Source organism: Talpa europaea (assembly GCF_964194135.1).
Source record: "Talpa europaea genome assembly, chromosome: 8".
Lineage (NCBI taxonomy): Eukaryota > Metazoa > Chordata > Mammalia > Eulipotyphla > Talpidae > Talpa > Talpa europaea.
This window is the reverse complement of record NC_140075.1, coordinates 76,175,268-76,190,162: the sequence shown is the minus strand read 5'-3', so window position 1 is coordinate 76,190,162 and position 14,895 is coordinate 76,175,268. Positions and strand designations below refer to the sequence as shown.

Below are 14,895 nucleotides of genomic sequence, written 5' to 3'. Positions count from 1 at the left end.
AATTACATAATAACTATTAACAAATTGTTAGAATCATTGTTTAAATAAATGATGTTAATTTTTAAGCTTAGGAAGTAGCAATTAGTTTTGAGCCCTATTACCACTATTGAAATGAAACATAATATAAAGCAGAATAAGAACTTGTATATGTAGGATATTTAAAATAATCCCTTTACTTTACTTGTCAATAGGTAAACTCTTACAATAATTACATAAAGATCGAAACTTGGAACACAAAATTATAGGAGCACTATGAAGATAAGAACAAAATGGACTAAACAATTTGTCTAAAATGTTAAAAGAACTAAAAATTATGAACTTGGGGTACATTCAAAATGGTTTGGTAATAGTTCTAATTGAACAGTGAAATTGTATCATACAAAACACTGTGGACAGTCAGATTTAAACGTATTATAAAAAAAAGAGGAAATGAAAAGTACCTCAACACTGAGAGAAATAAAAATGTCCTAACATTGCTGTCACTGCCCTTAATCTGGATGTAATTAAGAACTGTGAAAGATTATTATCTTGTATAGGATGATAACTTAAAAGGAAGGAAATGATTTCTAAAGGTCACTGCTGACAGTGGGTTGTATTTTATTTTCTGATTTTCTGTAATGTTCAAATAAACATGTCAAAAAGTATAGTTAAAAGTTTTCTACCTGTGTACCTAGTCTACTACACTTATTTTAAAAGAAAATTCCCCTGAAAGGGAATGTCAAAGAAAAAGAAATTAAGAACCAAATATTGGTCATTTTGCTCGGGAAAAAAAACAGTGGAAAGATATCTGGATCATGTGGACGCATTCATTTTGCTTTTTAGCTCTTATTTCATGTTTTCCTAACTCTGTATTTTCCATTGTTATTTAAATGCTGCTATGTATTAACTTATCACTTATATATTAAGTTTTCTCTAAAAGAACTGGACTCTTCATGGTTATCCCATCTGCAGCAGAGATTTTATCTCAAGGTTTAAATTTTTTAAATTCCTTGACCAATATTAAACAAAATAATAAGAATTCAAATTTATTAAAAACAGGAAGCAATTATCTTAATGGCTGGGGCAAGCAATTGCAGAATAAGTATTTCTTGTGCATACATACACACAGAGACACAATGTACATGTATTTGGTTTGTTTGAATACAATAATATTTCTAAGAAATTTTACATAAGCTATCTTTTAGTATAAATACAAACTAGTCAACCATTAGTATTTTGAGTGCCAAACACAGCATGTTGATTGTTTAACTGGGTTCATTTTAGGCATAAACATCTTTTCAAACATAGGGTTAATTTATATGCAAATATTAGTAACTATTACAATTTTTTAAATCACTGATTCCTCTCCTCTTTATTCTCAATTCATGTAAGTGTGATTAGAATTTTATGATTTGATTATGAAGGATAGTATAAACTATGTTGTGTTCATGTATTTATATATATATATATATATATATATATGCAGGAAGGGTCTAAGAGAAGAAAATTGGTATAGGGTATATTCTGGCTAATGCAAATGAAATAAATGTGCCACACTTCATCCTCTGGGGAAAAAATCTCCTGCATAGACACGTCAGTATGATTAGCTACAGAAAACAGCTGCAAAGCTGTGAGCACAAGAATCTGCCAGCTTTCCACCACACTTCATTCACACACAGTGATGTACTGCTGACAGTGGGAAAGGCCATGAGAAGACTGAGAGCATATAGGTCAGTCTCTTCTAAGGGTCATTGCTGTTTGGTAGTACTGACAGCTGTAGGAATGATAGGTCTGCTAGAGCAAAAATCATTTACCTTACCAAGAAGAGTTATACTAAGGTCACACGTGACTTAAATCTGATAACAGAGATGTAGTGAAGAGATGGCTAATAAGTGAATTATAGCCACTATATTTTGTTAAAATTATTGTGTTCCTGTGCATTTATTTTTCTTGCTAACACTTATAGAAAAAAAAAGCTTAGTGAAAACCTGGGAAGAAAGTTTCTATGTCATTATGACATAGGCATGTGTTTCATAAAGAAAATTAAAGATTGCAATATTTTAAAAAAGAGAGAGATTCCAAAATTCCACATATTTACACTCACTATGTAAATCTAATCTAAATGCACACATACACACATACATTTCCAACATATAGAAATGCAAACCACTGAAATTAGATTTTAGCATTTGTGTCAAGGTAGTGGATTACGATGATTTATATTTACTTTTTCACTTTTAACTTTATATTCAAAATTTTATAAAACCAATACTAATTACTTTAGGACAAAAAGAATCATTAGAAATATTACACCCTTATCACATTGGCACACCCAGTGATATCTGTAGTAGTACACAGATACTCGAGGAAATTACTTTAAATTCCACCTCTACCAATGTAGTAAAATAAACAAATAAATACATGCCCCATGTGAATATTTAGGAATTCATTGGCAATTAAAAAATTACTGAGATTGACTCTCCTGCTTCCAAATCTTGATATAACATTTAGCATCATTCTGGACAGTTCTTCGGATAGATTATCCATTTACTTCCTAATCCTTTTTTAAAATATTCTAATTTGACATTAACTAGATGTCCAAAGTCAGTTGATAAATAAAGGTTTAAAAATCAAAGACAGAGAGAGGAGAAATAGAGGAAAGAAGGAAAAATGGAAGAGTCAGAGAGGGGGAGGGTTATGGTGAGGGAGAGAGGTTAAAATTGAGAAAGAAATAGGGGTGGTAGAGAAGCAATGTACTTGCACACAGGTCAGTTCAGTACACAAAACAGAACACAAAGTATGTGCCAGACACTGTGCTATTGATTGTTTCCAGTGAGCCATCTGTTCATTTTTTGCAATATGAGTGGCGTCCTAAAATCAATTTAAAGAAAATAAAGAGGATGCATTGAAAATTTTGTTTGATCTGGGGATGGAATTCATTAGGAGAAAGCGTGGATAACTATCCAAATAATTGTTATCTTTTAAATATGAAATGTTAAAAAGCATGACCCCAATTTTACTCTTAACAAATAAATCAATGGCCTTTTATAGACTTTTTAAAGCTGAATATTTTTTTCTGTGTCAAACCTTAAGCAAATGACTGGTGCTTCCAGCTGTTTGAACAGATTGCTAAAGTGCTATTCTGGTCTGGAAACACACTTTCTGATCCAATTAAAATGCAGGAATCAAATACTCATTTGAAACTTTAAACACACACACACACATACACGCATAAGAAGAGTAATTGGTTGCTAAGGAAAGGAATACCATGAATATTTCATGTGTAGTCTTTTGTTCCATTTTAAAGTGGCTTCATTCATTTTAGATAACAGTAAATACTACTGTCCATCCACTTGCAATGAGGCGTAATGTATCATCTCAGTTCCTATAGGATGTGGAGTGAATACATTCTTATCAAGCTATTTTCAGCCATGTCTACAAGAGTGAACCCAAAGTCACATATAGAGTTGTAAGTATTCCCTTTATTTTTCTTTTATCAATCAGAAATGGCCAGTTAATGAAAAACATGTCTAAGTTTAGGAACTAGAACTTAACCAAATTGAAATTTAGTCATTACCATTAAAAACTGAACGTTTTAATGGAAAATTTCAACAACTTAAGCAAGTTAAAAACAAGTTAAAAATTCATTTATAAAAGAATATACCCACTTTTGGGCTGAAGTGTGTGACAGGTAACAAGAATCTCACCTGTGCTTCCTGGACAATCTGGTCAACATTAGTCAGCAAAGCATCTGGGAATAAAATTTTCAGTATCATGAACAATTCATATTTTAAGAAATAGACTAATACATTTCTCACTGAAATCTTGCTAAGTTTCCTCTTAACAGAGATCTATCTACACTTTTTTTTTTTAAACTTACCACCTCTTGATTAATTGTAGTTGACTTTTATAATACTTTTAGTTCTCTATAGCTACTTCCTAATACTTAATGTTATACAGGCAGAACTTTTAAAAATATTGGTCTAATTACAAAATTGAGCAATTATCAAAATAAAATGCACTTTTCCGGTAAGAGTTCAATAAGAGAATCAGGCTTCTATTCATTTGCCCTATTTAGAGCTAACATTTCAACTACAGAGTTGCATATGATTGATATGGAAAGTTACAGCAAATAAAAAAGAATCCTAGCAGGAAATGTAGTTTCACCTTATTCACCATGCAGAGTGAGTATAGAATAATCACTTACAATATAAACCGTTCAATAACTCCCCCCCCAAATAATAGCATGTTTTATCAATTACCTGTTTATCCTACTATAAAAAAGGTAATGTTCTAAATGCAAACATTCTGCCTGTAATGTTCATACACATATTTCATTTGCTATTAATGTTTAATGCTATTACATAGCCCAGCATGATACACATTCTATTTCTTTTCAAAATACCTTGCTTTTAACTAAGTACCCCTATACTGCTAGTCATTAAGAAGTAATACAATGAGAAGAATAAATAGATGTCTCAGGAAGAAGTTGTTCCCATAGTTCCTAGGTGAGTGTGATGAAATGGGATAATATACATTTTTATAAAACCTCCAGCACAAATATCCCTGTAAATTACAATGACCTATTCATGTTATGTCTTACATGAAAACCATATAAGTTCATATAATACAGGAAAAAATTACATTATGTTAGAGCTAAAATTATATATATATATATCATGAATCCTTTCTTGTTAACATATATACATAAACATAATAAACAAAACTAGTTTATGTTTCAGGAGTGATTAAATGTATATCTACTTTCAAAAATGAAACGAAAAAACCCACTTAACAGTCCTCTGAATGTATTTGAAAATCTGATTTTTTCTTTTTTATAATTCATGAACATAACTATTACCTATTTAAAAAGAATGAATGGAATTAGAGAAGTTGTAGAGATGGTTATCATTAAGAAACTCAGAAAAACAAGTTTGTACTAGAGAGTTAATATTCCATGGAAATCTGATAAATAGCCAGTTTGGAGTTGTTCTGGGAGATCCCTGACAGTACATTTAAATTGAATTTTGGTCCATGAGATATATTCTATGTTACAGGATGAAAACTCAAGTTTTAACTGATTGGTATTATAAGCATGTGTACCAATATACCTATAAATTACATATATAAACATATAATTATATACAGTGTATGAATTTTAATCAATGGCAACTTTAGATCTTAAACTTTCATTTTGAAGAGCTGAATGAAATCAGAAGACATTGGTACCTTAATTATTTCTTTATATTTATTACGTGCATTTGATAAAATTACAAATGCATTGATATTACTTTAATGTGGTAATCTCACATGTAAATATACTCCAAATTACAAACTATTACTTTCTATGTCCTGCATTCAATAACACCATACTTTTAGGATGACTCAATCATGATAATGTTTACCATTTTTTCCTTTTTAAGTGATGTTCTGTACCACTACAAGGATTGTTTCTGTTAAAAAAAAAAAAAGATAATGCGAATTGTATTTTGCAATTAGCAAAATACAGCAGGCATTACCTAGCATGGGAGAGAAAGGATTAAGTAATCTGAAAGACAGAGTTCTAAACCTATTATAAAATTACAGTCATTGATTTTCAGTTTTTATGCAATTTCAAAAATGAAATATTTCCTATCCATAAATTTAACTCAACTAACATTTATCACATTAACATTATATTGTAACATATCATTATGATTACCTTACTGTTATTTTCAACCCAGGAGAATAAGAAAAAAAGCACTTTTCATGACTAACCTCCTCCCCTCACCACATTAAATGTCTTTCCCCAAATCACTGCACATTCACAGAAATGTCTCTATCCATTATTAAAGTGGAGACTGGCTTTTCCTGACACACAAGGGAAGGCTGAGCAAGGAAAAGAGTATAGTCTTCATTTTGTTTAGTACAAATACGCATTGCTTTCTTAACACTGAACAATGGAACTGGAATTCTGACATGCTGAGAAAAAAAGTGGGCTAATTTCTTCTTAAAAAACATCCCACTTATTCATTTATTTCCACAATTTCATGAATAACAAGATAATTTATGTTTTCAGAAGTTTTTCAATGATTGGCATTTTAGAGTTTGATTTTTAAATTTATTGCTGTGAATAAACAGGCAAATACTAAAATTTGCGAACTAAAAACCAATTGATATAACATTTATAATAATTGCTCTATTAGTTTTAAAAATTTTGTTAATGAAATATTTAGATTCCTTCCCATAAATGCAAGCAAACAAAATAGTGAAAATTAGTTTAAAAGTAATTACTCTGAGTGCTTTAAAGCAGTAAAAATATTTCACAAAATAGATAAACAGATTCCTGTAACAATTGGAATGCACTTAATTTTTAAAAATTCCTTAAATATTTGTGCAGAAAATATGTAGTATTCATATTATGAACTTGCTATATTTATAAATGGCTATAATACTTCAAAAATTTATATTTCTAAAGTTCTTTGTAAAACATCTACAAAGCAACCAAAATCAACAATCTTAAAGTATAATACTAAATTAAGCTTACTAAAATCTCAGCTTAATTTCTAACTACATTAATGTTCAGAGAAAAAAAGAAATAAATTGGTCACAATAAGGATGCTTTTGTATCTAATTTATCATATGTAATTTAATGCATATGATCTACTTTTAGACTAAAAAATAATATTAATTAAAACAAACTTTATTTCCCCTTAGGAATCTAAGGCAACTTTATGAAACTTAAATCTTATATTTTGAAAATATTGTATATTAAAAAGACCTAACTTAAGAATAATTGTACATTTTCAATTTGGGAGACAATTATCTAATAGGCACAAAAATCAGCATAGGAACACACATAATTTTAAATAATGCCTGGAGTAATTATTTGTAAATACATTATTTCTTTTCATATTGAACAAGATAAAGTCATACTTTAAATAGTCAAAAATGAAAGAAAAACAATTAAGAAAAAGGAAGGGAAAATAATCTATCTATGTGCTTGCTGCTTTCTGTTGCTGACTATGTATAAGCATGAGAAAAAAAACAACAAAATCCTGCTAATAGTCATATATCTGGATCACATATCTCCACTGTATTAATTAATCAAAATTCTTACAATTGTGCTTTCTTCCCTGCTCCCATTCCTTTACCTCTTCATTCATCCGAGCAACTATCGTGTTTCAGACATTTTCCCAGAAAACTTTAATCAAACCCAACCTTCCTATAGGTTTATATGGCAGACTCTTCACAGTGAAACTGACCCTAAACATAAATTCTTTCATATACTTAAAAAATAAAAAATCTGTCTCTCTTCATGGGACAAGATTTTGTTGATCTCTCAAGAAGACAGGAACGCAGCAGGCCTTATCACTTCTAAGAACAATTGTTAAAGCATTCAGTAAATACACCCCAAAAATGATCTTGTAAAAGTAATCAAAATTTAAAAGTCTTCAATGGCTTTTAGTCAAACAAAATAAATTGTATATGATTAGATATTATAGAGTTCTAAATGTTTATGAGAAATAAAATATATTTAATTAAAGCTCCATTTAAAACATAAGCAGGGGATTGACTTAAAAAATACAGGCTAGAGGAAAAGACAAAATCAGTTAATTAGTAGCTTGGAGTAGATATGCTAAGGGGCTGTTTATGTTGCCTGATTTAAGAGCTCCCTTGCTCTTAACCTTTGTAATGCCTGAAATCCCTTTCTTGGATTCCCATTTCTAAATGTCTTGAAATATTTAATAAATATTCAGAAGTTTAAAATACTATGTATTTTATACTGGTGAAAATTAGGAAGGAGAAACATAATATTTTGTTTTATTAATCAACTATCTCGTGAAGAATTATTTAATTGATGTTAATTAAAAATATTTCATTATGGGCCTCCCCTGGTGGCACAGCAGTTGAGCGCTGGGCTGTGAAGCTGCCGGCAGCCTCTGTAGCACCGGTTCGTTCCCCGGCCGCCAGTGAGGGTCCCACATGGCATGCAGACCTCTCCTGTCATGCCTGCTGTTCCCCTCAGCAGTGTATTTTGTCAGCCTGTCTGTTCTGTTCCCCTCTCTGGCTCTGGTGAATTCTCTCACCCTCCCGCACTTCTGACTGTACCCAGTGCTTGTACAAGTAAATAAATAAATCTTTAAAAAAAAAAAGGAACAAAAACCAAATCTTAAAAAAAAAATTCCATTATGATTAGAGCATTATTACACAAATAGTGTTGAAAGTATCCCTTACTTTGAGTATTGCTTTTGATTTTACAAAATACTGTCACACATATGATCTCACACAATACTCACAAGAAGACTCATAGAGGCTGATTAAGATGTGCCTCTCTCAAGCTAAAGTTAGCCAACAATTTTATATATGCCTCTAACAGGAGGAAATTAAACTCATGATCCACATTCCTCATCATGCTTTAAATGGCATTTCAAGTAATCCAAAAGAGTTAATAAACACTTGCTGTGTGTCTGACTTGATGTAAATAAAGTACCGATTTCTTTACAATATAGCTAACATTCTGTGTATGAGGTTTCCACATAACCCTTATTCTCAAATGGAAAACAAAACCAAAACTTTAACCTTAACCTTGTTTAACATATATCTTTGTAAGCATATAAGTTTTTCAAAGAGTAGATAAAATCATTTCTCTATAGACCATGATTTCAGGAAATGTTTAAGAATGCCGTATTATTAAAGAACTATATTACTGTCTGACAACATTTAAAATCTCGTTTTAATGATGTATTTCCACTAAATGGCACAATTTCTAATTAAACTTATCATAGGTTGTGGTTAAAAAAATAAACATATTTACTCTAAGAAAGACATACTAACTCAGAATTAGAGTGCAAAAGGGAAAAATGAAACTACTATCTGGTTAATGAGCAATGACTATATTGCTTATAAATGTATTAAGGACTCCATTAGAAGTTCCTTATTTTAGTTGCTAATAAAAATAAACATCCCTTTGATAGTCAGTTTTGTAGTTTTATCTCCATTTTTAACTTGCATTAAGAAAAATATAAAACTTATTCAATCAGCAATGTGTTTTGAATGCATGAAAACACCATTTTATGCCCAGGTAGAGGCCTATGAAATTGTGATTTAAAACTGAATTAGATTTTTTTTTATTAAAGCAAAATCAATTTCATTTTCTTCTGCTTCCCACTGAAAAATTTGTGTCATGGATGAGAACTATTTTACAATTAAGGCAGCTGAGCCAAGAATGTTGTTTATAAGGGTACTTATTTTAACACTGTGTAAACTTATTGAATATATTATTTTAAATAACATAAAAATGCAGGGTTGTTTTTTACAATATTTCTCTGAAAACAAACACCTCTATCATTAAAAGAAAATGTACAATCTGTTCATTCAAAAATACCAAGAATCTATTGTGGTCCTTTGTAAGACTGGAAGGAATATCATTATTTATGCAAGAATTTATTTTTTCCCTTTCATTTTATGATCTGCTGTTGCAGAACCTGGAAGTCAGTCCTAGAATAAGGGATGACACTCCTCTATGTGATGCTTTTTCTCCTAAGCCATTTTAATCACATAGATATTCATACACATATATGTGACATATGTGTGTGTATATATTTGTATATACATAAAATTTTACTCTAGAAGGCTTATACAATTTGACTCTTTTAGATAATACTGGAATTTCAAATTCCAACTGCCTATGTGAGGTCCCAAAATATTTTTTTATTTAAAAAAATAGGTTACACAGTGCTTTCCAATCTCCACTCAGAATTTTGAACAAACTGCCTTTCCTCTATGCCCATTAGAACCACTAGACAGAATAGACATCCCATTCATAGACATGCTTCCTTTAGAAAACACTCCACATGTGTTTGGTGAGTTAATATAACAGTAATATTCCTTTAATTCTCCATTCAGGGGGTACCTGTGCCTTGTTCTCGATCTCTCAGCAGGTAAAGTAAGAAACTTACTTGACTTAGAATGTGCTCTTTTAGATGTGGGCCCCTCTGTGACAGAATCGGGAGGAGGTCGACTAGCTAACTGCAATGCAGTTGAGTTGTTCCTGTTAGTGTTTTGGGACTCAACATTTGTGACAGCTTCACTCTGTGGTTCCGTACTTGGCTTTGGGCCAGTCTTTCTTTTCTGCTTCTGGGACACAGAAGTGCTTGAAGTCCAGGTAGGAGGCAAAGCAGAGGTAGTGGTGGAGGAGTCCTGACTTGAACAAGTTTCTGAAGATTGTATCACATTGTCATTGGCAACTTTACAGCACTGGGCGTTCTCTTCATGTCCCACCGCTTGTTTGGACATGGACTGGGGCAGCGTGACACTGCAGCCTTGTATTTGAGCCCCATTAGTTTGAGAGTAGACGTTGCTGACCTTGGTGACCTTGTGCTGCCCATTATTGTTACAAACCTTATACCGGATCATTAGAATGATGATGAAAACCAACACAGATGCTACAATTATTCCACCAATAATGATAATCATGGTGCCTCCCAAAAATTGGGACTGCATGAAATGGCATCGTACATAATCCTGTTCCGTAGTAAACTGGATGCAACCCACGACTCTTGTGGCAGTGAGGGAAGTGATGCCATCGTCATATATTGCCAAGACACACAAGTCATACATAGTTCCAGCAGCCAGGTTATTGACAAGAAAAGTTTTGCTTGTAGGAGGTATCATTCTGAAGGACAATGGAATTTGTATTAATATCACAAACAAAACACGATATGTACATAGAGAATCATTGTGATTTCAGTTCTGTTTCATCTCAGGACTCATTAAGAAAAGCACATTTATAACAGATATGAAATATGAGAAAATGATCTAATCTTATATCTTCTCAGTTAAAATGGCTAAAAGTCATTGTTTGAGTCAGCTTTATATTAATGGTGCCTGCACCATGCCCTAACAAGCTTACTAATTACATTGCTTGGCAAGGCAGAACTCATAATAAAAGCCACTGCTACAGAATCATTTATGACAAATTGCTTTTGAAAGGTGTGACTGTGACATTATCTGACTACTAAACAAATCCATTTAGCACTTACAACACCTCTGTGACTAAAAGCCAATTTGAAGGAAGGGAAAACACTGACAATCACATTAGAAACCAAAATGGAAATGCATTTCAGAATATTTATTTTCCAAATCATTTATAAGTTGCTCTAGAATGGCAGCCAGTAAATCTATCCTTAATAATTGAGATAATTACTAAGATTAAGGTACTTTATTTACAGATCTCAGATCTCTTATACCTTCCACACTTGGTCTCCAGTATTTTTATTGATAAATGAGGTTGATGAAAATGTCTGAGTAATACCACCCTGGAAATATGAACAGGGCAAAGCTGTTGAACAGAGCATAAATACCTGTCCACCCCATCGTTCGCTGGTGAAAATTTATTTTAGATACAGCTTTTAAAGTTTCATAAGATTTTATTGACAACTCTGACTCCATTATATCATAAAAGTTTTCTGTGAATATTACTTTTGGATACATTTTCTTTTTTTCTCAGCAGCAGCCAAATATGGCCTAAATGAGATTTAATTTGGGGAAAAAAATGGTTTGAAACTATATTTTTTGTGAGGGTGAATTTTAAGAAATTTTAAAGTTGGCAATGTGTGTCTATTACCAACTTAAATAATGTGTTCTAAATGTACTAGGAAATTTTTAGACCAGAGTTATGTGTTTGTAATTGAAATCACTATCACTTAGTGAGGGCATGATAAATGCCAGGCATTATTAAGCACTTTGTATGCATTATAATTTAATCTTTACAATGACTGCATGAGGCATTATCATTATTTACACATGACAAACATTAGGGTCAGGAATTCAAGCGATTTCCTCAAAGTCACATAGAATTTAATTGTCCTCTCAAGAATAAATACGGAAATTGGGAAAATAGATACTGACCTACTTCATGGAGCTAATGCTTAAAATAGATAGGATGTCTATCTGCTGCAAGAAGGTGGAAGTAGGCGTGGATATTTATCATTGACAATTAGTTAAGCAATTCATAGCTTGGGTGAAGAGCTGAATATGACCAGAAAAAACTGCTTCACGCTTATGCACATGCATCATAGCCTACCTGCCCATACATTTAATGATGGCAGGGTTATTAGAAACCATTTAATATATCCCTTTTAAACATGAGGAATTTAAACTTCAGCCAGGTAGAACCTTACCGAGGATCAACTGTATGGATAGTTAGGCCAATTTTATTTGTTCTTAATTGCCCATGCTTATTGCTTATTTTTAAAGTAATTTTTCACTTCCAAATATGAGGCAAAATCAAATTATCTTCCTGAATTCACTGGGTATCTGTGACTGAATTGATCTGATTTCAGAAAAGCTTAAATATATGTATATATATATATATATATACATATATTTAAGGAGTTATACTGTTCTATCACAAGTGAAATCATATGGAGGGGTAAAATGTATACTTCCAATCAAATATTGGGCAAGATGTGACTATAAATCAATGAGGCTGAACTTTAGAAAAACATACCAGAAATTCTTTAGCCTGATACAAATTCCCCATCAATGTTCTTACCTGGAGATTATATAGTCAACTCCAGTGATACTTTCACTGCTCAAAATATCTGTAAACTTTCTCTTTGGAACTGTCTTAAGAACCAGTATTATGAGACAACACACATGCACATAACTCAGTCACTCAAAAAAATCAGTCTCATTATTTTATAGTTACATCCTATTTTTGACCAAAAATGGCAATATCCATCTTGATCACCCACCTTATTCACAAGACTTGGCTCCAAATGGCTTTTGCTTGTTTCCAAAATTCAAATTCACCCTCAAAAGACGAAGATTTGCCACCACTGAGGATATTCAAAATAGTATGACGAGATTCTAAAGATAATTCCAAAAGTGCTTTGAGCAATGGCAGCATCATTGGGATAATGGTATAGCCTCCCAACGTGACTTCCTTGAAGGAAAGAACACTCATGTGGATGTGTAAGTTCTGGTATGTTTTTGAATTTTTTAAATAAATCAATCTTGTTCTCTGATAGTCACATCTCTTAGATGAGGGGAAAAAAGTAAGTAAGCATAAAATTAAATATAAATTTGAACTCTCTAAAAATAACACCATTCAACATATTTCCCCACATGTATTCACTTTTCACAAGCTTTACACATTGTACACTTTAACAAATGAAGTACTGAAATTACAATACAGAGTAGTACTGCCAATTAAAAAAATCAGTAATATATTAATAAGCCCTACACTAAAATACACGTTAATTATAAAAATTTGCTTAATTTTCTTACCTGTAAACAAGGGTGTCATCATAAGTACCATTGTACTGGATTTGAAACATACGTATTCCAGGGATATTTCTTTGAAAATTAAATTTAAGTAGTGCTGTAGAGGATGTTGCTTCTGCCACCACAATTTTATCTTGACTCGTTTTAGTATCACCATTACTACTGCTTGCATTAGAACCTGACTTAGTCGAAGTTGAGATATCTGAAGAACCAGGATCAGGCTCATGGATATGGTTTGTACTGTTTACTATGTGGGGGAGCTTAATTATATGAAGATCCACTGTTTGTGTTGCTTCCCCAGCAGGATTGGAAGCAATGCAGGTAAAAGCACCTGTATCCTTTACAGTTGTTATAAGAATGTCAAGTGTTCCATTATCATACACCAGCGATCTTGTTGCATTTGAAATAAGCTTCCCTTCAGGAGAAATCCAGTGAATTGCAGGTTCTGGGTCTCCCCTGGCTTTGCACCTCAACGTTGCCCTTTGACCCTCCAGAACTCTCATCTCATGTGTATGACGAGTGATGAGAGGAGGTTCACACAAAAACTCCTCCTCAGGAATTGACCAAAAGTAGCGGCCAGTCAAAAGTGCCGGAGAAGCACAGGTCTCTAAGTCATCTTCTCTAGACAGACGCCTCAACCACAACAATTCACAATTGCAATGCAAAGGGTTTCCACCAAAACTTAATGCAAAAGTAGACGGGCTTATGATTCCTGAGGTTGCTAGTACCTGAGCTCGCTGAAAGAGAGGATCAGGTGGTAGCTTCTGCAGTTTATTTGATGTTACATCTAGTCGAGTCATCTTGTGCAAGTGGGAGAAAGTCCCTTTAGGAATGTTATCAATCATATTGTGATCCAAACTGAGGGTGTGTAAACTGACCATCTTCTCAACAGCATCCCAAGGAATAGTTTCTAAATTATTATATGACAGATCCAGTTCCTCAAGGGCAAATACATCATCAAATGCTGTAGAAGAAATTAAAGTCAGTTGATTGTTGTTCAATATCAAATGATGGAGATTGGAAAGCCCACTGAACATATCATTTGTAATTTTAGTCAATCTGTTGCTATTCAAATGCAATGCCCTCAAATTTCGTAAGTCAGCAAAAGCATGAGGTGTAATAAAACTTATTGTATTCCTGGATAGAGTCAGGTCCACCAAGCTGGTCATATTGGCAAAATCTTTCCTTTTAATATTTGTAACAAAATTGTCTGCCAACCGCAATTCCACAGTTCTTCTGTCAATGTTTGGTGGAACAAATAAAAGCCCTTTCTTGGCACAAAGGGTTGCAAGATTAGGAGACAAAATCTGACAGACACAACGCTTTGGACAGATCTGAGCTTTCACTGCTATGCCAATGAAAAACAGATAAAAAAGAAATTTTTCCATTGTAGATCAGATTTTAGAGCCTGTAACAGAAGATAAAAAATACAGTGTTAGCATCCAATTATTTGGTTCATTGTCCGACTAGAACAATCTTTTACATGCAAATTGTAATAAAGAAGCAACTTATTCATTTGTTTACTTAACAAATAAGATAAGGTATCTGTTATATGTTGGAAACTATATTGGATAAAAATATACCACACCTCCATGGTATTTAAAATGGAAAAACAAAGCCAGCAGACAGCTATAATTCTGTAAA

General features: G+C 32.5%; 1 protein-coding gene across 1 annotated transcript; it reads right to left on the bottom strand.

The window, feature by feature from the left end:
- Positions 1 to 9,714: 9,714 nt before the first annotated feature.
- Positions 9,715 to 14,639, bottom strand: LRFN5 (leucine rich repeat and fibronectin type III domain containing 5; the record flags this gene model as incomplete). Its single annotated transcript, XM_084241305.1, has 2 exons — positions 9,715 to 10,636; positions 13,255 to 14,639. The coding sequence occupies 2 exons, from the start codon at positions 14,637 to 14,639 to the stop codon at positions 9,715 to 9,717; spliced, it is 2,307 nt and encodes a 768-aa protein (XP_084097431.1).
- Positions 14,640 to 14,895: the final 256 nt, after the last annotated feature.